A 26,646-nucleotide genomic window follows, 5' to 3' on the forward strand; every position below is an offset into this window, starting at 1 on the left:
AACATAGCTAGTCTTATATACTAAATATGGACCTTTTTTTATATAAAGAAAAAGGTATAAATTTTGTTACTCTCTTTTAGATTAAATTTTATTCTACACTATGGTATAACTACTGTATGTAAAATATGATTACAAAATTAGACTAATCATCCTTTAGATTATTGTATATCCAAATGTTACATTAGTTAATGTAATGATTTAAAGTATGCTTGAGATCTAACTTACTTTAAATATGCATCCTACGTAAAAGATGGTTAGTACTGAATATCCTAACAAATTTAAGTATGGTGATTTTTTTTTTTTTTTGGTTGAATTTATGCATAAAGCCTTACCTAAATAATAAGGATACTAAGTCATAAACTTCTAATTAATTCTCCATAGCTGTACATATAAAAAGTAAATAATAAAATTATTATTATTATTATTTTTCTTTGTTGTGGGTCAAACAAAGCTGTAGGGTTTCATTGGAAAATATCATACTTGTGATCTTCTATTTACCATATATGGAGGAAAGAAAAAAAATGAGGGAAGAAAAAAGTAACAAACATTTCTATCTTCTAAGAGTCTCCTTTTTGTAAAGCAAAATTTAATTGCTTAGGGTAAATTTGATGTTAATTGAATTTAGATGTGCTTTCTTTGGTGTGTGTGTGTGGTTGATTGATTTTCACATTGTTGACATAACTTTAAATCTTAGAATTATTACACAGTTTAGGGAGTACAAGTTTGAAAATAAAGCCAAGTAAATACCTATCACATTTTATACAATTAATTATGATGTTTTATTTATTGAACTGGAAGACTTTTCTCAAGTTTTGTATTATTTGCTATATTTTCAAATTGCAATCCTATTAGAATATGTATGATAAGAATGTTACGGTACTGTCAACCTAATTGAGATGATTATCCGATGCATTATTTACCCATCTTTTTTAATCTAAGACTTTTATTTATAATCTATTCATGCATGCATTGGTCAAATATTATATTTGTGGTCAATAAAAAATTTATAAATCATTAGTATATGTTAAATTTAATTATTGTTGATTTGACATAGAGGGGAACATCCCATCTTGAATATAACATATAGGCCACACACACATATAAATATATACTAATTTCCTCAAAATTAAAAGGTAAGTTTTAACAAAATGGAATGATTTTTAGATTTTACAAATTACGAGGTGTTTCACTATTAATTGCAAAATAGACAAAACCACAAACAAGTGTGGAGATTTGTTATTATCCCAATAAAAACTTATTTCATAATAGTAAGTTTGAGTTCAGGAAAATATATAGTTTTCTTCGATATAATATTTTTGCATCTTATGCATATAAAAACACAAAACTTTTTTTCACAATGAATTGTTGAATTTTGGTCTCATAATGAAAACAATAAAGTAAAAATGTCTCTCTTTTTTTTTTTCATAACCCTATCTTCAAATTGTACTCATCCAACTTTTCATATTTCTAACTCGTTATTTTAAAACTTGTAAAATTAAAATCGAAAAAAATTTGACAACCAAAATAAAAAAATTATTTTAAAATAAGATTCACAACAAAAAGAAAACTATAAAAAGTTAATAAATAACTAAATAGAACTTTTGGTTGGAGATCTCTAAAAAAAGTAAAAAGAATAACAACAAAATAAAAATAATCCTAACATTGAGTTTCTTATCAAAAACATTTAAAATAGTTTGAAAATAATTATGAGCGGAAGCAATAGTGTAATCTTAAATAGGATCTCAGTCGTCATTCGCTTGCTCTTATCTTATCTAAAAAACATGAAATAAGGAAGGATAAGTGTTAAATTTATAAACTAAGTAGTTTCCGTAATGAGACCTTTTTGGATGAGTTGTTAAATTCATTTCAAGATAGGCACAATGTACTAATGATAACATGACATATGTAATGACTCTGAAGGATCACAAATCATAACACAGACGTAGTGAACCTGAGGAAACACAAAAACATAATGTAAGTAGTGATCTTGAAGGAACACAGTTTATGGCGTAGGTAGTGATCCAGAAAAAACACTAAACACAAGAGGTACATAGCCTACCTAGAGAGTTAACAATCACCGCTAATCTTAACAAACATTCAATAATCAATAGGCTTTAGCATAACGTCATAGTCCAAAATTTCTCAATGTAAATAATGTCCATACAATACATAGCATATATAAACTTTTTATGCTATAGGTAACATAAATAAAAAAGATAATTATTTGCTTTTGAGTATATCTACCTCAAAGGTATTCAATAGAATCACTTACCTTAAGGTTAGAGTTTAACCATTCGTTGTAAAATAATTCTCAAATCGCACCTAAGATAATTATATTCAATAAAATTATCGATTACAATCAAGTTGATATTTCAAAACCCATCTAAAAACTCGGTACACTCACCACGGTCTAGTTAGGGGTGCAATGGGCGATGGTGTGACTAGGGTTATCTTGAAGAAGAGTTCCAAGCCTTTTTTTTTCTTTTTCTTTTTCCTTTTCTTTTCATTTTTAGTGTCGATCCAAATAATAATAATAATTATAATTATTATTTTCTTTTCCTTTCCCAATATATATATATTATTCTCCTTCTACTTCAATCAATTGCTTATCTCTTCCCCACCAATCAACACCAACTATCTCTCTTCTCGTTAACATTATAATTATATTTCATCATATTAACTTTACTTTTTCATATTAATTATTTATACAAAACCAAACAATTAATATAATATTTCACCCAAAATTTAATTTTTAATTAAATATACATACTTTTATTTTATATATATATATATATATATATACTTAATTAATTCTAATTTCACAAAAACCAACCTTTGTTTTAAGTTCTCAAATCAACTAGAATCCTTAATTCTTTTAATTAATCAAATATTTATTTACTTTTAATTAATCAAATATTCTTTAATAAATAAGTTATTTTAAAGTTTCATAAATTCTAATATGAATTATTTTAATTCAATATAATTTAATTTTAACTCCAAGTCCTCAAATAACATCCAAATAATTTAAGAAAATTAATAAAAATTCTCTAAAAATTTTGGAGGTTACAAATATACACATTATAGGTTGTAATATTATCTTGAAAGAAAGAAAGAAAAAAAAAAAAACTATACCAACACATGCACTATTTATTTCGTAAGAAAGACAGAAATAATAATTTAGGGGTAACAAATATATCTAACTTATAATATGATACAAATATTGAGGGTTCATATGAATTAGTTAGCATTAATGCATAAATGTGAACCGCAAATAATGAACATGGAGATGTATAACAGAAAAGTTTCTATTAGGGTTTTCTGTGGAATGTGCTTTTCAAAAGGAACCTTATGAAAAAACTTTTGAAAGCCCTTTTTTTTGTTGATATCATAAATAGTTAGGTATTGATATATATTGTTATTGTTTTCTTACACATTTCTCTTTCCCAACTCATAAAACATGGTATAGCTATAGAGTTTCCATTCAATACTTGCTGCCTTAACAACTTTCTCCTCTTCCTTACTTTCCTCATGAATGGGGCTTCCATATATCAGCTTACGACACGACACGACACGAAATCGACGACGCGTGGGAAAAATGGGAGGGGTATTGATGTAATTTCGTCTTTCCTTCTCATTTTTCAAAACAGATTCTGGCAAAAGCCACAATTGCATGACCTTAGCTTATAATTAGCTTTCACATGTGACAGAAACCTTCTCCCACATATCTTTATCTTTGACATAATATATATACATATATAATTTATTTTATTTTGGTTTTGCTTTTAAGTTCTTTTGGCATTGATTTTTTTTCACACGTAACCTTGTTATTGTTGTTATTATTTTTTGGTGTATGACTTTTGTTGTAATTTAAGTTAGTTCATGCATCGAAGGCTTCAATCACACATAACTTTCGTTATTATTGATTTTCAACCCTTCACATCGTTAGATGAGACTGAAAAGGTTAAAGAACCCAAAAATAGATGGAGTTTTGTAAATGTTCGATCATTTTTGTTGTTCAAACCCCAATAATTATCCTAAAATTTTACAATGTAAATACATTGACCCCAAGCTGGGTGTGGCAGTTTAAAAATCCTTCTTTCTTTCTTTTCTTTTCTTATCTTTCTTTTTTTCCCCTAAATTAAAGTACACGAGTTGATCAAGATATATATTTTGATAGCTATGTTTTAAAAGTCTTGTTTTCATTCTGTTTAACTAAAGAATCAATTTATTTTAAATTATTAGGAAATATATTGTAATTAATGACGTATTTATTAAAAATATTTATAAGTGTAACAAAATTTCATATTCAATCACACAAAATTTGATAATGCACATGTTTTTCTTTTTTAATTTTCTCAAATTGGTCGCACTCAGAATTAAGAAATAGATACTTTTACTGTATCTCTTCAACTTTGAAAAGCTTTTCCCTAACCTCTTCTTTATACTTTTCTCTCATTCAATAGAGCAACCAAGTTTGTCGATGAGGTTTCCTTCTAACTATTTATAAATATATATATTTCAACTACTAACATACAACATTGTTACAAACCCAAAACATAGGTGTATTGTATGCCAGTGGCCTCTTCTATTATAATTTTCATTTCTTCTTTGGTATATGATGTATATACATTAATAGAAGAGAATAGTTTTAAAGATTAAGGAATTAATGAAAAGATAAATGGAGATAAGATGGGGTATAGATAAATGACTTTTGTCTATATATACACTATTGCATTTTTTTTTCTTTTAAGCTACAAAGGATATAGACGCAACTTTTCAAAGTTGAAAGTTTATTTACTTTTTATTATTTGTATATATATTACTTTATATATTTTCAAAGTTTTTGGAATAAATATGAAGTACTATTTTTTTAAAATAGTTTCTAAACAAGGTTATCATATTTTCAATGTTTTTACGAAAGTAAGGCAAATGGTCTCAAGCAAGTAAAGTTCAGGTTGAATTACAATTTTTCAATGTTTCATATTATTTTATTCAAATGTCTGCGTGTATTTGACGCTAGATCCAAAATAAGAATTTTGAATTCTACGTTCATGTTCATATTCAAAGTACGTTATTTGTTCATTCATTCATTTACATGTTTATTTTATAATCTGTCATAATCCTTAATTTTTATATATGGTCAAATGACACATATGTAAATTAATTGTTATTGACTATCATTCATAATTATTGAGGACCAAAATTCAAAGTAAAAACTTTACCTTTTACATGCAAATTAATAAAGTGAAATACATCATCCATACACAAATTAGTCATGAGTCGTGTTTATTTTATATAATCATCATTATCCATAATTTTTATATGTAGTTAAACACATAGATCAATTAATATTGATTGTCATTGCATAATCATTAAAAACCATATCTACACGTAATAAACAAGTTTAACTAGTTTGTCAACTTACATTGAATCAAACCCACGACGAAATCGGTGTCACACACTCTATTAAGGGTATGAATATATCTAAATCACATTGAATGCAATGTATAGGTGTATACAAGTATTTGTTTTCCTATATATATGTGAAAGGTACAAAGAAAAGGAGATTAAAAAAAGAGAATGGTTAAATCAATACAATGAATCAATCCTTCTCAAAGCAAATGCTAGTGGCCATATATTGTGCTTATCAGCAATTACAAAATAGAGAGAGAATATTTTGAGAGATATTAGAGGTTGCTTTCACTAAAGCAAATGTTTTTAAGCCAAACTTAGAAACCCTAATTTTTATATATCACAAATCATTTTACCATTTATATGAAAAGAATGGTAAAAAGGCTTAGTGGGGAATTCATTTGGAATCAACTAGAAACATTAGTAGGGGGCAAAGCAACCTCTGTTTGACATAACACCAATTAGAAGAGCATTTCAAAATTTAGCCCTCCACTTTGAATTAATCAATCAATATCCACAAACAAAAACTTTGGAATGAGTCTCGATTATGCCTCGAAGTTTTATTTTTACAACTTTGAAATTTGTTTCAGTTTGAAAAAAAATATATCTTCTGCTAAAATGGCCTGTTAGATTATGAAAATTTGTGTATCTTCTTTTCTTTTCGTATTCGTTTTTTTTTTTTTTCTTATTGTCTTTTAAAATTAAAACTATTTTTTTAGTAAAATTCCAAAATAAAAACCAGTTCTTAAAAAATCTATTTTCTTTAGTTTCTAAAACTCAGTTTGGATTTTGAAAACATTGATGAAAAACAGATGGCAAAACAAGAAATTTAAAAGTGGAAAATTCATTTATAGGTTTAGTTTGAAAAAACTGAAACTGAAAAGATCATAGGGTATAAATCGGGACAAAATATAAGCTATGTGATATTATTTGGACTTCTATACAAAATCAAAGTTATTTAAATCTTTATTTCATCTCAAAGATATGGTTAATTATAAAAATCTTCTACATAATAAATCTCAAAGTTATTTTAATATTTCTTTTGCATATGGTTTTCATTTCAATCTATGTGATATTATTTTTTAAATGGTATCACACTTGATTTTCAATTTTTACACCTAAATCAAAGTCGTCCTCTTAATTTCTAGTTTGTTTAAATGAAAAAGATCTCCATGGATGTATTCCTACAACCAATTTAAAATGTATTTAAGGGTAAAATGCTAAATATGAAACCTTTTTAAGGTTTAATAACATAATTGAAACCCTAATCCAAATTTTTGTGATATTTTATATGATTAAATTAATAAAAAAGTTTTCCATTAAAATATATTTTTAAACTAACAAATTTTATAGGGTCCTTGCCTTAACTTTTAACTTTCAAATGATTTTCTTCCAAAACATTTTTTTTGTCGTCAATTCATATATTATTATCTTTAGCTCACAATCTCTTTGAGTGTTTCATCAAAACTACTTTTTAAATTATTAATTTATTTTTTAAAAAATATTTTATTTTTTCTTATCAAGATATTTTGAAAGAAATATTGATTCATCAAAAATCATTTTCGAAGGAAGGCAAAACTCATTTTAGAATTATTTTCTTTTTGAAGTGATATTGATTAATTTTCTTAAAAGTTATTTCAAATACACTATGACCATTGTCTTATTTCTTATTGCTATTTAAAGGTGAAATAAGTTGATGAATGTGTTTTTTTTCTTACAACAACAAATGAGAGAAATAGATTTAAACCTCTAACTCAAAAAAAAAAAAAAAAAAGGCATATAATAATTGTTATTAAGCAATGTTGACTCCAAAGTTTTGATTCAATGTTGTTTTCATATATGTTTATCGATTGGTTATCATATATTTGTTTGATTAAATATGGGTTGTTTTTATCCATTTCCTTATCTCTAATTTCTTTATGATTTTAGGGGCCATTTTCAAGAGCCTATTTAAGATTTATGTTAAGAATAAGGACAATGATAAATCTACTCTAATTTCTTCAATCCGTTCAACGCAAAATAATATTAAGTTTAAGTTTAATTAAAAATGGGTAGGCTTTTCTTTTCTTAAAAAAATAGAAATATTAGTTACATTAATTTAAAAATTTTATTTGATGAAATAAACCTATGTTACGAGAAATTATATTTTATTTTAATCACAACAATTTTAGAAATGAAAATCGAACTTCGTACTTCTAGAATAAAAGTAAAAGTTACATTCTCGATAAGTGAGTATAAAATCATATGAAGTATAGGAACTTGTTCGATTATATAAGTACTCTAGATCTGAAAATTATAAAACTAAAATTTATCTTTCTCTTGAGTAATAGCTATGTTGGTACTATGACTAATGCAAACCATCATCTGTATAGATATAGATGACGTTTTTCTATGTAAAATAATAATAATAAATGACGTTTTTCTATGACATTGCTATCCCTTTAGCTTATACCCACCATTATGTTATGTTTATATAGACTATTTTTTAAATACTATATTTATTGTTAATAAGTTTTCATAACTATGAAGGTTTGTGTTTGAATATTTTGTCATCTTTGAGTAATAAGTGATTTATGAACTTTTTTTTTTATTAAAAATATTCTATTGCTTTCATTTGACAGCCAAATTGTGAAGATCAGCATATAATTCGATTTGCCTAATAATTATTGATGTATTTTTTTTTCTCTAGTTGATACATATTTATCGTTCTAAAACGAAATAATATAAAAAATGAAGCAACCAAAAACCAAAAACACAAATAAATGTTACAGCCAAATTTTGAAAAAAGTTGCAAACTCCACCCTTGAAATAAGGTTACTATTGTTGCAATCATCCTCACATATCGTAAAAATTGAAAAAATTGGACCCTTAAACTTATATAGAAATTGCTCTCAAACATTTAATTAGTATTTGGGGTGTTGAGTTTATTATTATAGTCAATCGGTTATAATAGATAGTATTTGAGGTGCAAACTATTTTAGTTTGGATTATAATTATTCGTGTTTCGGGTGTAAGCTATTTTTGTTTGAGTAAAAAATGATCAACCACTATATCAGAGAAGAAAAGAAAGGATAAAAAAGAAGTAATAACTACTACAACATATATTTAAATACTATAACAAGTAGGATTGTGAAATAATATTTACTATACTTAGTTGATACCCTCAAACATGGAGTGAACTACAATAACCAAATCCAACATCTTTCATCTTTGAGTTGGTTTAACGATCCATAATGTTACCCTTAAATATATTGTATTTTAAAAAGTAAAATATTTAAAAGTAACGTTACAAATCCAAATAAAGTTTGGAAGTTAATTAGAGAAGGGATGATGATTATAATAGATATATAAATGTGCACAATCGATTTAATTTGTATGCGAATAGTAAAGTCCCGGCCTAAAACATATATTTAAGGGTTGAATTTTTACTAAAGAAAAGGTATCCAAATGGTTGGATAGAAAATGAGGAAAGATAAATAAGAAAAAATATGTAGTCTCCACTTTCCAAAGTTGTAAATCCAATTAATTTTGGTGGTTGAAATGAGTCAAGTCTCTATATATTAATAAATTCAACTACTTATGAATATATTCATCCCCCCCTCTTTTTTAGAAAGATAAGATAGTTGGCTGAAATTCTAGATATTATTTCAATCATCACTCCTACTTTCTTTTTTTCTTTTTCTTTTTTTAAATATAGCAATTTCTTTTAGGTGGGAATATTAAGTTTCTTTTACATATATAAAATAAAATTATGTTAAGTCCTTTAATTTTATGTAGAATATTGTTAATTAAAAGTATTTGGTCCTTATACTCTTTCTCCTAATTACTAATTACTTTGTCTCTGTATTTCTAGAAATATAGTGATTGAATCCATACGGGTTTGAAATTTTATGTGGAATAATAAATTATATACTCTAAGAATGTATTAAAGTTTTAACCATCTTTAATTTTGGATCGTTTAAAGAAAAAACTAATTTCTTTTCATAATTCACTTGCCTTTTTTTTGTTTGAGTACATTGCTTTGTTTTAATAAATTTTTTAATGAAGTTGATGAATACAATTATTCTAAAATAGGATGTAATAGATGTGAATTTGATGTATTTGTATGGAGTGAAAGTGGTTAGACACATCGAATGGTTCTATAATTCTTCCAATATATGTTAGATGGAAAAAAAATATTAAACAGTTACGTTTACGATTACAATCTTAGAAAAATAATTTATCAAGATCTAAAAGTGGAAAGAAAATTTTAAAAAATAAAATAAAAGATTTTAATTAATTGAAAGAAATAAGTCACATTACCTCCCTCTGCCACCTTCTAAAATTACTACAACATCTCTATACTAAAAGATGCACTCTTAAAAGAGGATAATCAAATAAAAAGTGTTACATTATTATGTAACTTTTATATGTGTTGATGGTAACTAAAACAAAATTATATATTTCATTATTATATGCTAAAAAAGCAGCATTAAAAAATTAAAATACGAGAGAAAGAGATCAAAGGGTGTATTTATAGCCTTCGGGCCTCATACAAATGGGCCAACTATTTTATAACAAAATAATAGAGAAACAGATGTTCAAATATATAACCAAACTAACAAAGCTTTGCAACTTAATTATTTGTGTAAGGCAACATCTCTAATACTCCCCCTCAACTTCCAAGGTGAACATCAACCACAATTCCTAACTTGGCTAAGTGTTCAGTTAAAATTAAACGATAGATGGTAAAGCCTCGATGAAGATGTCAACTAGTTGCAAAGAGGAACAAATAGAACGTACCTTTAAGAAGCCATCAACAATTTTGTCTCTCACAAAATGGTTGTCGATCTCTATATGTTTTGTTCGTTCATGGAAGGTAGGTGATCACTTGTAGAAATACAAGTTGTTATCGTCTAGGACCAAAATGTATGATAACTGTGTTAAAATGTGTAGCTTTTATTGTAAATGTATAAATATTTAGAAATATACTTTACATAAGTGTTATGTCTGTTTTACCCTGTTTTTAGTATCTAAACACAAGAATAATAACAAAAGAAGAAGCTTGTGAATCGTAGAAGAACTCGCGTGAAGACTAGGGGAGAAAACTGTATCAAAATGCGAGAAAATATTCGCTAGAAGACAAAAGTGGTAGACGGAGATGATGTGACTTGACAATAGAGGTAGCTTCAGAAGATTAGATTTTTCGCCTAAATATGTCTATAAAAGAGCTCCATTACCATCAAGAAAGGCAAGTTTGTATAAGCCATAAAGGTCTGAAAGGACCCCTTTTAGAAGGCTTTAGTAATTAAGCCATTTACAGCCAGTAGGCACAAAACCTAGAGAAAGGTGGGAACGGTTAGCCTTTCCACCTCTGTAAAATGTTATCCATCTTCTCCGATCAAATTGTAAAGTGAAAGCCTGTAGTCTATGAAGGGATAAAAGCCAATGGCAACAAAAGATTTTACAAAACCATTCTTCAATTTAATTTAGGAATTCCAAAATAACAGTATATAGACAATATTTAAAATAAAAATTCTAAATAAAAAGATAAGCATGCTTTTAAATTAAAAGATATAGAGAATTTACTCTTATTGACGTTTCTGAACTTACAATCCAACGAATTGGGGATACCACTGGTCTAAGATCTTCCTATCCTCTGGGATGAGATTAGTTTGTGGGAACCAATTGGAATGAAAAAAGTTTTAGAGAGAAACTATTTTGCATAAAACCAAAATCATTAGTTCAAGAAAAAAATTGGTTTCTTCTGCGTATTTATAACTCTCTACTTAATGAAGTAGAAAAGGGAGTATGAGAGAATAATGTGAATCTATTAATTTAAAAAATATTAAATTAATAGAAATTTCAAATCAACTAATTAATTAAATCATATTTAATTAATATTTTATTTAAATCATATTTAATGAATAATTCTTCAATAACTTGTAGTTTTAAATTAATTTAATTAAATAAAATTTAATCAAATAAAATTAAACTAAACTATTATTTAATTAATATCAAAATTAAATATCTTATATTTAACTTAAATTGAATTTGAATCAAAATATAAATTTTTCTCGTAACCAATAATTTTAATGTAAATCCAATCCTTTTGAACTCATTTAAATAATTTGTTTCAAATTAATTTGTTTAATTAAAATATATAACTTTATATTATAATGTATCACCGTACATTATACTAATTCCCAAGTTAAATTTGAATATTTCAAATTACAACCAATATAAATAAATCTCATTATCTTTTACGATATAAGAAGAAGATCTAATGGACTTATAGATTAGATATTTAATGGCTATCGGTAATAGTGCAAACTTCCCATCAAAGTAACCCGTGTCTTTAAGGATTTGAAGTGAATACTTTTGCTGTGAAAGAAACCTTGCTTAGAGCGAGATAATTTCAACCTAAAAATACTTGGCTTGTCCCGAAATCCTGAGTTTGAAATGAGCTTTGAGGATTTCTTTTACACCACCTATCTCATTAAAAGAGGGTTGGGTAAGAAGTATATCATATGTTGAATTTTATATCCTAAAATTCGTAGATAATAAATGTAATTCATTGACCATTATTATTTATAAAGTGTTATTATTGTAATTTCAATAAAGTGTTATTGATTATTTTATTAGTTTGTTTTTAATAATCTAAATCCAATAAACTAATACCCTAAGTTGTTTTATGATTCTTGAACTTTATGTAAAAACATACATGGATCAATATTTGAGATACATGGATTACTTGTACAAATTAAATGACAATCACTCGTGCACATGAGTTCATAATACACTAAGATTAAGACTAAGTTACATAGGTCATCTTAAATTGAAATAGAAACCTAACTAGGCAATGAAGTTATAACTAGTGGTTACTTTATCATGGTCCAGTCTTATGCAAACTCATTCCATAGGATACCTCACTCTCATGCCACCTACACAAACGTGTTGGATCATTGAGTTTGTATCCCTCTAATTTATAGTCATGAACACAACAAAAAGGAGCCATTAATTTAAATTAATATTAATATTGATATTAAAATAATTACTTATTTAATTAATATTTCATTTAAATTATATTTACAGTATATGTGGGATGATTTAGGAAAAGTAGAAAGCATCCTACATATTTCGATCTATCTCTTCCTTTTTTTCATTCTAAAGCAAAGGCTAGTTGGTAGGGCAATAGATACTGGGAATTCGAAAATCTCTCTGCTTAATCTCTCTAAAAAAAAAATAAAGAAATTCTCACTTTAATCCCAAATTTCAAATGGTTTCCTGCAAACCATCTAAAAACCTTAATCCTTAGAGAAAATACGAAGGTCTCCAATTAACTGTGTTCATGACTCCAAATTTGGTGATTTGTATAAATTAGAGGAGACAACGAACATAAGTTTTATTCTTCTATTCAATCTAATTTTTATGTCAAGCATGCTTAGCAATAAACTAATTTTACAGTATGTATGTTTCTTTAATTACCGTTGTATTGGTGTTTCTAAAATTCCAAATAATTAATATTGAGAAAATGTTATGTAAGAGTTTTTACTGGATAAGGGTTCTTATCTGTTGATCATCAACATATATTAGTAATGCAATAAAATTTGTACTGCTCCCATGAGTGAAGGGAGTGTAATCATGATTTTGATTGAATGAAGCCATAGATGGATAGTGCTGAAGAGAACTTCACAAACCACTGTCTAGATGCTTACTTATTCAACCGGTATACAAGTTTCTCTCCCTTACTTTGTACTATAGTGGTTTATATGCCATAGGTAAGGACATGTAAACCTCTTCAAACAAATCTTCATTTAAAAATACATTATTTACATCCATTTGAGCAAGTTGACAATTGAAGAGAGTCACTAAGGTTAAAAAAAAAAAAAACTTTCACAATGACAATTTTGGCAATGGGACGAAAATGTGTCAAAGAAGTTTATACCTTCTTGTTGACTGTAGCTATCTTTTATAATTAGCCACTTCTTATATCGATCAGTTTTTCCATCAGGATGAAATTTGACTTTGTAAATGCACTTACTTCCAACTGTGTGCTGATTTTTGGGCAATGAGGTGACAGTTCAAGTCTTAGTCTTTTCCATCGTATCAAGTTCTACAAGCATAATATTTCTCTATTTTTCAAGCTTCACAACATGATGGTAAAATGTGGGTTCATAGACGGATGCCACACTGAGTAAGTAATGCTTGTGAGTTGGTGATTGTGCATCATAGGATATATATTATCCAAAAAGATATGGGCTTGAAGAAGTCACATGTAGCATCTCAATCATGTTGCAAAGAAAATCCTTGAGATATGAAGGAGGACAAGGTTGTAGTAAGGAACTTCAAAATACAACAGGGGCTATAATTCAAAATTGTTATCATAGGCAATGTTGTTTTCGATTCTAGCAGTTGGAGAAATGATACTCTCAGCCACTTCAACAAAAACTGGTTCTGGTGTAGCATGACTCTGATTATTGTGTTGGTTTGTGTTTTCTTCTCCATCGCAATCTATGTCAACATCACCAATGGAAGGTTCATCATTGTCTTGGGATTTATTGGCTTGTTGAGATGTGCTATGAGAGGCAAGAGCTTCAAAGGCATCAAACAGTGGGCCAACTATGTTGGTAGCCCAAATACCTGAAGTTGGATGTGTGTCAATGGGCCAAGACTTGGATTAGGCCCAGGCTCAAGATTTGAACCATTTTTACATTGATCTATTGGTGAGATAGATTTTTTGTTTTTTTTTAATTTTAATTAGAAAGAGAAGGACATTGTGAAGATAAGGGAAATTGTGTTTGTAGTAAAATGGAGGGCTTGATGTTGTCTAGCAAAAATAAATTTAAAAAATTAGGTGCATACCACGACTTATTTAATTATGTAAAAAAAGAGAAAAGAAAGACAAGTCGAACTACTAATACATTACTAATACACTTGATATATTCATACACTCAATAAATTACTAACATACATTTGATACACTATTGACATACAATTAAATACACTTTATGCATCTATGATATACATTTGATATTATTCTAATAGACACTTGAAACACTCGATACACGTATTATACACTTAACGTACATTTGATAAACTGGATACATATTTTGTAATTTTCAACATTTATATATATATATATATATCAAATGTATTACTTGAGTTAAACTTGTCTTTTATTCTTTTCTTTTTTTTGTCATCATATTTGCAAAATGAAGAAGGTGTTGAGAAGCTTGCAAATGGATAAATTCAAATTGTCCCCACCATACTTGATCAATAATCTAAAATAAACGAAACAAATGGTGGATGAAAAATATATAAATAGAAGTGAAGTATTTGGGAAAATGAGACGTGGTTTTAGGAGAAGTGGTGTGGGAGAATTTATTCCCATTAATATCAAAATATCAAATTTGTTTTCTTAATTAAATTTCGTGACGCCTTGGTGGCTCTACAAATCACATCAGTCAATCCTAACCTCTCATACAAATAAATAAATAGAAAGAAAAAGAAAGAGCAAATGACACCAAAAATATATTAGTTGCCATTGACTGTTTTTCTTACCTACTACAAGCTTATCTACAATGAAAATTAAAAATGACCATCCATAAATATTTGGTTGTATAAAATAAAAGTGGGATAATAAAAAAATGGTATAAATAATATATATATATATATATATATATATATATATATATATATATTTAAATAAAAAATAAAAATTTGGCGGCAGGAATTAAATTTATTAAATTTTTAAGTGTTATTTGGGTAAGGAGTTCTTCCCATCAAATTTGGGAGGTGTGATCTTGTACCGTATATAAATCAAGAAATTTGAGTAATAGTTGAATGTGTTAATAGTAAATATATATATATATATATTGCTATTTATTGTTTCATTTGTTTTAAGAGGAAACTTTTATATTAATGTTGTTTTTGAGATTTTGTGAGGTTTAATGTTTCAACTTAGAGTTTGGTTTTCTATTTTTGTTGCTGAAAAAAATATGAGATTATTCCAATAGGAAAATAAGTAGAGAATATCTACCTAATTTGTTTCAAAATTGGTTATCTTCTAGTTCAAGAGAACTTTAAATTAAAGTAGGAGCATCTTCACACTTTTTATTCTTTTAAAGAAAAAAGAATTACTTCAACAAGGTATCAAAAGTTTTATTTCATGTATTAACAATAAATGTAACGTTGCATGATTTTAAACTAAAACAAAACACTAGATAGTTATAAACATACTTTTAACTTTATCTTTTAAAATAGTTGAATGAGTATGACTTTAAGGAGAATGGGAGTAAAAAAAATATAAAAAAATGAAGAAAAACAGTTGAGACGAGTTTTTAGGGACAACTTCCATAAAGTTATTGATTTTCAGAGTCTAAACTATTGGATCATATGTTGAATTCTGGTCACAACTTGTTTAGGGACATATATGCTCTCGTTTCGAATTTTTTGATTGTAAAATTGAGTGTGTTTTCTTTTTTTTTTTTATATATCTCAAGTGTTATCTCCTATGTATTGAAGAAGTGACAAGAGTGGACTTCTCATAAGTCTCATACTCTCATGGTTTTTATTCTTTCACGTGGAAATTAGGTTGTTTTCCAAGTATAATTCAGGTGTATTCTTTGTTTTTAGTCTTCCATAATTTTGTGGTTTATTGTTGTCCATTATTGGTTGATTTGGTGGGTGATTAATTTGTGGTATATTGTTGACCTACTGTTTGGTTGATCGCCTTGGAAGGTGATCCTAGTGGTATTTGAGTCCTTAAGTTGGTATTAGTGCAAGTTTTAATTTAATCAATGTTACGAAAACATTTTACTAGTATTGGTGGATCGAAGTAGCTAGTTCAATAATTAAATTGACGTAAATCGATTATTTCATTTGAAGATCAATGATGGAGAGGATTTATGTTATATTGCATATAGATCTGTTTAATTGTTATATTGCATATAGATCTGTTTGATCCAAATGAAATAACCACAAAAGATGATGACATCATCTCTAAACCTGCAGAACTACAGAAAATGGAAAAAAAGATTGAAGTAAATTAAAAAGAAAAACTTTGGAGACTGTTGGACGACATATTGATATTAGCATTTCAATCATGTACCTCGAGAGTTTGATTTATATGGATTGTGCGATGAAATTGGAAGGTTTTTATGAAATGAGTACTGTACATGGTAAAACTTCATTAATGAAAGCTACTCTTGTTAATTCTAAATTGAAGGATGAGAAGTCTGTCTTTAAATATTTTAGTGGTTTTCAAAATATTATTAATAAGTTGACTACTATAGAGATTGTTGTTGATGATGAATTGCAAGCTTTTGTTCTTATTAAGCTCTTTGTCAGACCGTTAAAAAACTTGGTTGTAACTAATAGTAATGTTGCTTCATAAGATGTCATGTCTTTGGATCTTATTAAAGAAAGCATGTTCAATGAAGAGATAAGAAGAAAGAATATGGTAGTTAATAATTCACATTCTAAGATCTTGTTGTTTAGGATCGTGGAAGAAACAAGAGTAGAAGATCCGAAAGTCATGTAACTCAAAGGAGAGTTCCAAGTCTAGAGATGGAAGAGACTAAGATTATATTGTATATCAAAAAGTTTTACTACGATTAGAAGAAAAAATATTGTAAAAAGAAAGACTCACAGAAAGAGGAATATCTTTACAAAAATACACTGCAAGAATTATTTTTCAAAGTGGTAATGCTGTTACCTTCATTTGTGCAACTAATGAGAATAACATCACCTAGAGAGTTCAAGCACAGGTGGTAGATTCAGGTGCTTCATACCACAACCAAAAAGAGTATTTCATGAACTATCAAAATGAACAACAACAATAGAATAAAAGAAAGACAAAAATCTCTTAATTTAATTTAACAGTGATATATACACTATAGTTAATGAACCATTCAAATAAAATCATTTTTCACATAAAATCATTTTTCACGTGTCAACTATTTTCTCTGCTCATCTAAACCCTAATCTTATTAATAGATAATAACAATTATCGAGTACATGATATATTAAACACTTTGGTGGCATACTAGATTAATTGTTCAGTCAACTTAAAAACTTCAGAATAGTTGATTACTTCTAAATTAATCAAAATTTAAGTAGAACCCTAAAAAGAAGTATTATAGCAAAAACAAAATAATAAAATAATAAAATGGGGAAAACCCAAAAACTATATTAATTTAATAATCATACAAGGACAAAAATTAATTTAGAATTCAAAGATATGCTCTAATTTCATGTGTCAACTCTTTTAATATAAGACAAATGGGAAATTGTGTGAACTTCATTAAGGATAATTGCAGATAAGATTCTAGGATATCCTCCTCATCATCTTCTTTTTCTTTTAAGAAAATCCTTCTCATCACTTTAATTAATTGAGGATATTTGTTAAAGTTTGACATTATAATAAGAAAGGGATAAATACTATTAGTAGAAAGAGCAACACTATTTTCATTCAATTGTTTGGTTGAGAGCTATAATAGTGCCTACTTATCCTAATTGGTATTTATGAAAACACCTTTATTGTTGTTTAGGAAAGAAGATTAGTACTATAATTGTAGAAGTGGAAGCTTGAGCTAAATAATACATTTATCTAAACTGTTATTTGTCCCTTTTAATTATTGTATGTTATGTTTTTGTTGGTAAACTTTTTAAATCTTATCTTCAAATTCTTGAGCAAATTTACATTGCTATTTAAAAGTTTACACGTAAATGATTCATTTGAACTGGTTTTATTTATTACTAATAATATGATTAACACTGTATTAACCAAAAAAGATTAAACTAAAATTTTAGTCCTTTTTAACTTACACCCGGTTGAGAATAATTATGTTAATTAGTCTTTAAAATTATCAAATAAAAAAATTAGTTCTCAATTTTATATTTATTAATTACAAATTTATAGAACTATGCTTATTCATCCAAATTTAACAAATTACGTTTCTATTAAACATAAAATTCAAAATTATATACGTTGAGGGTGGATTCAAGAAATAAAGGGTAAAAGAATAGGACAAATAAAAAAAGATCGAAAAGAACACGCTAAAAAATAGGCCAACCCTAAACCAAAACCCAAAGAAACCAAAACTTCGATAAACGCTATGCAAAAAGGGATTAAACACTAAAACACATGGTAAAACTACTGTGTCGATCAAACTCGTCACAAAAGAAGTATGCATAATAACTCGCCTAATAGGAAATCTTAAACCAACAAGGAATTGGAGACAAGAGGAACCTTATAAATAAGAGGAGTGAAGATCATTAGTTTTCCAACCAATATCAAATACTCCATTCTTCCTTCAATATAATTCATGACTTAAGTATCGGAGTTGTTATGACTTACATCACACCGATGTCTTAGGTTTCTTTTTACTTGCATACGAGCTCTTTTTCCCTAACAAATTTATGTTTCTGCTCTGTAGAAATAAAGTATGCTTGGCTTAGTCAAAATTTGACATCAATAAATATCTAATAAACTAATTAACTAAAAAAATGTAGTATTTACCGACTTACTATATATGAAATTTAAAAGTTTATAAACCTATTAAATGCCAAAAATGTGAAAATTTTAAGAAAAACTGCATAGGATAGCATTTTGAGAATATGATATAGCAAGTATAGCACATTGTTTTAGAATTTTTCAAATTTGACAAATTTTTTACTTATAAAAACTTTTCATCTTAAATTTATTATTATTCATAAACAACCCTTAATAACTTATTTATCTTCCTCTTTTGAATGTCCTATCCATTATTCATTTATTCTCCCACTTTTTAAGACCATATTTATTTCTTTATTTTTATATGAGAAAAATTATTTGTTCTTTATGTCATAATCTTGATTTTAGAATATTAATAGTATAATAACTGCAATATGTATTATAATGGTGTTGTTGATCAGAGTAATTTAACTTTATTTGTGATTTTTTCTTTTTACTTTTTTCGATGTGTATATTGAGTTGATCAATCTGATTTCAAATGATTCTGTTTTATTTCTTTACATTGATTTTGTTTTGATTTTACTTTGTCTCAGTTTTGTATACCAATGTTATATTATATTATATGTATTAGTTAGTTGATATACTTACTAAGTTGTTTTCATTTTTTTCAAATTTGATGCAGTTCATTATAGTATTATTAAGTATATGAATGATATAACTCAGTGTATCATTATCAAGTATATCAATAATATATTATTAAAGCATACTAGTAAAGTGAATAATTGTTAAGTATATGAATCAAGTTTATAAGTGTATAAGTAGGACTCCAAGCATATCAAATATATTTAATCAATCAAATGTATAAGTGAAGAGTACTAAGTGTATTTACACAGTGCATCAGGTGTATCAAACATATCAAATTTGTTGAGTGTACCAATGAAGCATAACAAGTATACTAGTGGTATATCAAGTGTATCAAACTTATAAGTGAAGCCTTTAAATGTATCAAACTAATCAAGTGTATCAAAGCCTAAAGGGTATCAAGAAGAATCAAGTGTAACGAGAAGTATTATGTGTATCAAAAGATATTGAGTGTATGAAAGAGTTGCAGGTGTATCAAGTGTATCTATCAAATATATTAGCAAGAAGTATCAAGTGTATCGATGGGTATTAGGTGTATCATACGTGTATAAGGTGTATCAAATGTATATCAGTAACGAGGACATTTGTGACATTTTACCTCTTGATGTGTGGATTGAACTTTGTTTTTGCCATCTTCGTAAATAATAAAATATGTGCGCTATGAAGTTAATTATTATAACTTGTTTTGTCACTTTTGCAAGTATGTTAAGTGTTAAAAGAATATATTATACATTTATACAAGATTTAAAAATAAAAGAAAGGAAACAACCTCCATAGATGCATGGAAAGCTTACTAAAATTAGAAACAAATTTAAATATTTAAATAATAAAGTGGGAAGTAAACCCAAATTAGATTTATTTCCAAGATAAAATGAAGAACCGAAAAGAAGAAAATTAATTATGAAGGTTAGTATGGGAACAATAATTGAATTTTGTTTGAAAAGTAGTATTACCAACAACAAACGTACCACATCACCCAAAGATACAAATATAAAATTCCAAACGCCAATAATAGAAACTTTATTTAAAAAAATTAATCCAAGCAATAGTAATAAATTAAAGATAAAGAATTCAAAAAGTAAGGTTGTTTGAAGAGAAGCAAATAAAATATAGGCAACAACAACATTACAAGTGGCGGAAAGAGAGCGTGGCTCAAATCAGTAAAGAAGAAAAAGCTTTGCCCTCACAACAAAAAGGGCCATTTCCTCGTAACGCCCCCACGAGGTATCCACCTCCCACTTTGACCCACAAACTACATTTTCTAAAATTCCCATTACCTCCCTCCTCTCCCATTCATACGCAACCTAATATCAAATTATTACTAATTCATTCCGGATTTAATTTAAATCATTTTATTTGCTTCTGTCTTTACGCTAATATCCTCCACCTTCACCTAACTCCCACAACTCCACCAATTGGACAATAGTCTTCTTCTTTAGACTCACTTCTAAATTCCTTTGACATTTAACCCCCTCCCCTTCCTATATCTTCTGCCCACTTTACCATTCATCTAATCCCACCTCTACTTTATGAATTTCTCCTCTTTATCCATTCTTTTTCTTTTTACTTTTCTTTTTAATAACAATAAAAAGCTTCCGTTTTTATTACTCTTATCATCACCCTATTAGGAGTGGAAGGTATACAGCTACACCCAATGGATTTTCCTTTTTCTAAATATGATCATTTAGTAAACCAAAATCTAACATAATCCATTCATTTCACTTTTCAAGTATTAGTTCATTGAATGGAGTACACAATATGTATTCATTTGGAGAGAGTTGAGAGAAAATCAAATTACGGAACCTAATGGGATTGAATTAAGAAAACAGTAAAATCATTTAGAGGATTTAACCTTCTTTAAAACAATTTGTACTCTCAATTTTTGTAACATATAGATTTTTTACTTAAAAAAGGTAAACAGTAATTTTAAAACTTTTTAAAAGATGAGAATATTTTCTTTAAAAAAAAAAACTCAAAATTATATTTTAAAAAAAAGTTAGAGATTTTAGTTCATATGATTTTATGTTGAAAAAAATGTGTGGGAATGAATTTTACGTTCATATCCCCTCGCATTACAAAGGAGCGCAAAAAATGAGAAGCTTTTTGCCGTCACCTCCACATTTTTTTTTTTTTTTTTGGCTTTTATTTAAATTCCAAAGCCTAACTTCAATACACTCTGTGCCTCTTGCGACCACACCACGTGTCCAACTTTTGTCGCCACTAGACTGTCGACGTGGTTGTCATGACGTGTAGAAATCTCGTAATTTTAAAAATCTAAACAAGAAAAAAAAAAAAAAAAAACTTCCCTTTCCTCTTTACAAAAATTCGAATCTTATTTTTATCATTTTTAAAAACCCAGTTCTAGAAGATGGACGGAGACGAGGACACGTGTCTTGCAATGTCGATGACTCACTTCTGTTTCTTTGGTGATGGTTCAACGTTCATGCACCGGAAGCTTAGACTCTTATTCATATCAGATAAACTTGGACTACCACGTGGCTAGTTCTTACCGGTGATCCTCACTTGTGGGCCCGTTAATCCAACAGTCCGACAAGGACGACCGTACTTATCTTTTTGTTGGCGCCACACTATATAAATACCCCTTTCCTTCTCCATTTCTGAAAAAAAAAAAAGGAAAGAAAGAAATAAAAAAAAAGAAAAAAGAAAAGAAAAATCTCAAGTTTCGTCTCTCCTATCTCCTCTTTACAAATGGACCCACTGACGCAGCTTAGCTTACCGCCGGGATTCAGATTTTTTCCGACCGATGAAGAACTTTTAGTTCAATATCTTTGCCGGAAAGTCGCCGGCCACCATTTCAGCTTGCAACTCATCGCTGAGATTGACTTGTACAAATTCGATCCATGGGTTTTACCTGGTAAGATTCAAAAACCAACCAAACCCAACTAAATCCCTCAATCAAATCTCATTTTATTAGCTTTTAAAATTGTAAAATTAACGATAATTATGACTTGCAGGAAAGGCTTTATTCGGGGAAAAGGAATGGTACTTTTTCAGCCCAAGAGACCGCAAATATCCAAACGGGTCTAGACCAAACCGGGTAGCCGGTTCGGGTTACTGGAAGGCAACTGGTACGGATAAAATCATCTCCTCGGAAGGGAAGAACGTCGGAATTAAAAAGGCTCTGGTTTTCTATGTCGGAAAAGCTCCGAAGGGAACAAAAACGAATTGGATTATGCACGAGTATCGCCTTATTACATCCTCCAGAAAGACAGGAAGCTCCAAGGTAAAACAAACAACAAATTTTATAATTCAATCCAACATTTTAATTTTCTTTTATTTTGGACTAATGGGATTTTTTTACAATTTAATTTTCAGCTGGACGATTGGGTTTTATGTCGGATTTATAAGAAGAATTCGAGCTGTCAAAAGCCGACGGGGAGTATTTCAAGTAAAGAATACAGTAACGCCTCACCCTCATCTTCAATAGACGAAGTCATCGAATCTCTACCAGAAACGGGCGATGATTTCTTTGCATACCCAAAAACGACATTACAACAAAACGACATTATGAATAGATTCAACTTTGAAATTCCTGCGGACTCTGTACATTCCGATTGGGCGAGTTTGGCCGGGCTTTACTCAGTGCCGGAACTCGGTCCCGTGGACCATTCGGGAACATTCGATTTCAACAACAACAATAACACCATCGCTGATCTGTATGTTCCTTCAGTTACATCGCCGTTTTGCCAGGTGGATTATCCGCCAGCGTCGGCGTTCCGTTATTCGACGCAACAAAGGGACGGCGGCGGAGTATTCGGATTCAGCCAATGAGATGGATACACTGGGCATCTGGATTTTACAAAGGGAGTGTAAATAGAATTGGATTCTGAAAATGGAAGCAAAAGGAAAAAATTTGCTTTCTTTTTTGAAGGGAAAAAGAGAATGAAGAAAGAAAAAGTGAAAAACAGAGCATACTCTGTTTTTTACCATAAATTTTGAGTTCTCTAACGAGTTTAATGTCCCATTCTATTAGACATTAGATTAAACAATGGAACACACTTGTACAAATTATTGTTTAGGATTGGAACTTCATTAATTAGTTTAGTGTATTAGTTTTTTGGAAATTATTTTTCTTTTCTCTGCTCATCCTTTAATAAATTATTATACGATTGTTATGAGTTTTTGGATTGCTTGTCAGAAAAAAAGAAAAAAAGGAGAAAAATTGTTAATGCCAATTGGGTGCAAAGAAATTGATGTTTATTAAATCAAATGTTGTTTTGAAAAAATATCACCTAAAACTTGACTTTTGGTTTATGAAAATAAAATGATGGCTTTGAAATAAATCTTCCAAACGAAATGATAGTTTGGTCTTAAATGTGGCGTCAATGTGTAAAGTCAAAAAATGCAATCTAATAATGTTTGGGAAATTAATTGTTTCATTTAAATACAATCTAATAATTTTTTAAAAAAGAATATTGGTCTGGGTTTTTCTTAAGAATAATAACAAAAAATCACTATAAAAATTAGTAAAAACAGAAATATCTTATTTTAATTTTGGTATTTTGTCCACACTTTCTTTTGTTTGAGTTGTTTTTGTATTAAAACGTAACAATATTTTACCAAAGAAATGCAACACTTTGCACTGGAACTATTTCCCACAAAAGTAATATGCTTTTTACAAATTTTTTCCTTTGGACCATTTTCTATTAATGTAATTACAAAATTGTATACAATTCATTAAATTAAAACTAATTCTTAAATATTTGGTAGGAGAATATATGAATTAGCTCGTTAAACAAAGTTAAATTAGGTTTATGTTACTAATTGTGTATGAATTAGTTTAACTGTATTAGATATTTTCCAGTAGAATTAGGATAGTTATATCCCATTTTTCCACTTAGATTAAGATTTATTTGTTCAAACTAGGGCTAATTAATTTGTTCCCAACCTATTTACGACATGATATAAATATTTGTCATTTTACGAGTAAAGAAACAAAAAAGGTTCTTTAGGAAAAGACCTTTGATCAAAATAACCAGTTTGAACTGCATTTTAAACAAAAATTTCAAAAGTTTTAATATGGTCAAAACTAAAAACGTAAAACTTAGAATAAATATACTTTTGAAATAGTATTTTAATCTAAATATTTTAAAATTGAATGATACTCGAATGAATATTCATTTTCTATCGAGGTCTAATTCTCTTTTTAAAAAAATCTAATCGAAACTTCTAAATGAAACCAACCACCTAGGTTTCAAATAAAAAATGAACTTTTTTTGATATATATCCAAACTACCTACTTCTTTTTAGTCATTCTCATCAAGATTATAGACCTTACTTAAATGTTGAAAGTTAACTAATATAATGTTCATTTTTGGATAAGATTGTATCGAAAAGTTAAAAAAAAAAAAAAAAAAAGTCAATAGTTTGAATATAAGAATAAATGTTAATGTTATTTTTGTATGTGATGTGTTCCGAAATTAAAGTAAGCTGAAGTGTAGAAATGATTGAGGGGTTGAATGTAAGGAAAAGATATAATAAAAATGTTATATAGTTGCATAAAGGAAAGAAAGTAAAGTAAAGTAGTAGAAGAATGAAAGGGATTATGAAGGAAGGGCGAAAGAGTGTGGAGGTGGGAGAAGGTGACAAATCAGTAAGGGTAAAGATAAGAAGTAAGAGAGCAATATAGAGAAAGTATTCTCTATTTTATGGTGAAGGAAACAGAAGTAGTCCACGTGTTCTGAAGAAAACTCCCACGTGGGAAAATGATTAATTGTTTAGAATTGATAAAATAAGAAGAAAACAGAAAAGCAGTGGTCATACCGACCATCACAAATGCCTCCACGTGTATGGTCAAACTTGACTTTGGTTACTCACTTCTCATTGGGCCACGTATTTTGGAGAAAGCCGCTCTTGTTTTAACCGTGCAAGTTATTCCTTCGCTTTCTCTCCATTACTTCCATTACTCGCTTTCTTTATTTTCATTTTTTCTTTCCTTTTCTTTTTTTCTCCCTTACTTATTCCTTTTCCTCATATATTTAATTTTAACAGATTCTACTCATTTTTTATATCCTATTTTACATAAATATTTAGACTCCTAATTAAACTAAAAAATACATTTCAAAACCACTTTAATTATGTTAATGATCGAGTTAATCATCAATTGATGAGGACTTCCACCTTATCTTGAGTCGAGAAGTACATTTGATTTTTTTACTCAAGTTAACTATTTTTCTTCCAACTACGATACACTGTGTGTTCTATTATTTAAATAGAATCCACTATGTCATCTGATTTAAATCTACCATAGCAATTGTCGTAAAACTACTATTTTATTATTAATTTAATTAATTATCTCAATATCTTTTATACACCGTTTTTTTTTTATTTTATTGTAGTTAGTCTTATTTTGAGATTACCTTTTCCTAATTCAAACTCGATATGCATAGCTCAAAGCACGTCATCTCAAATATTCTATTATAAATCCAACACTCATACATATACTACCAACCTTACCCTTAATATGTTTTAAAAAAGTTGATTTGTGTTAGTTTTTAAAAGAGAAAAATATGTGATCAAATCAAATACTTAATAATATAAAAGGGGTTTATAATTTGTTTCTTAATTTCTATAATTTAGGTAATATCTTTGAAAATATCTCCCAAATAATACAAATACATCTTTCATAAACACCTTATCTTCAAAGCACCAAAACTAAAATAGCCATCACACTCTTAATATATCACTACTAATTCTTTTTCTTTTTTTTTTTTTAAGTAGAGAAAAGCATATATATTAGATTCCTTTTGGAATTTTCTTTTGAAGTTTTAGTTTGTGGTGAGAAGAAAGAGCACACAAGAGATAAACATGCTCTCTCTTTCTCACCTTTTTTGTGATAATTGCTTTGGTCTTGATAGATGACCAAACAAAAGTTGATGTAATTATTCAAAGTGCTATGCTTATTTATTTCCTTTTCTTTCCTTTATTAATTATTGACTTAAAACTTTATAAGACATAGACTTCTTCAGTTTTAGAATTTTATTTCTAACACTTTCTTTATTCAATTCTTTTAAATATCCGTTTTTCTATGGAGAAAAAAATTTATACAAATACATTATTTTAAGCTATTTTCAAACATAATAAAATAAATCAAATGGACTTGGAAGTTATACTTATAAATAAAATAAAAGAGA

The 26,646-nt window shown here is 28.0% G+C and overlaps 1 protein-coding gene across 1 annotated transcript; it reads left to right on the plus strand.

Moving 5' to 3' along the window:
- Positions 1 to 22,109: 22,109 nt before the first annotated feature.
- LOC101202813 (NAC domain-containing protein JA2L) lies at positions 22,110 to 23,636 on the plus strand. The gene is made up of 3 exons (XM_004133652.3): positions 22,110 to 22,367; positions 22,468 to 22,736; positions 22,829 to 23,636. Exons 1-3 carry the CDS (start codon positions 22,202 to 22,204, stop codon positions 23,282 to 23,284), a joined length of 891 nt encoding a protein of 296 aa, XP_004133700.1. The 5' UTR covers positions 22,110 to 22,201; the 3' UTR covers positions 23,285 to 23,636.
- Positions 23,637 to 26,646: the final 3,010 nt, after the last annotated feature.

The sequence above is a fragment of the Cucumis sativus genome, chromosome 3 (assembly GCF_000004075.3).
Source record: "Cucumis sativus cultivar 9930 chromosome 3, Cucumber_9930_V3, whole genome shotgun sequence".
NCBI lineage: Eukaryota > Viridiplantae > Streptophyta > Magnoliopsida > Cucurbitales > Cucurbitaceae > Cucumis > Cucumis sativus.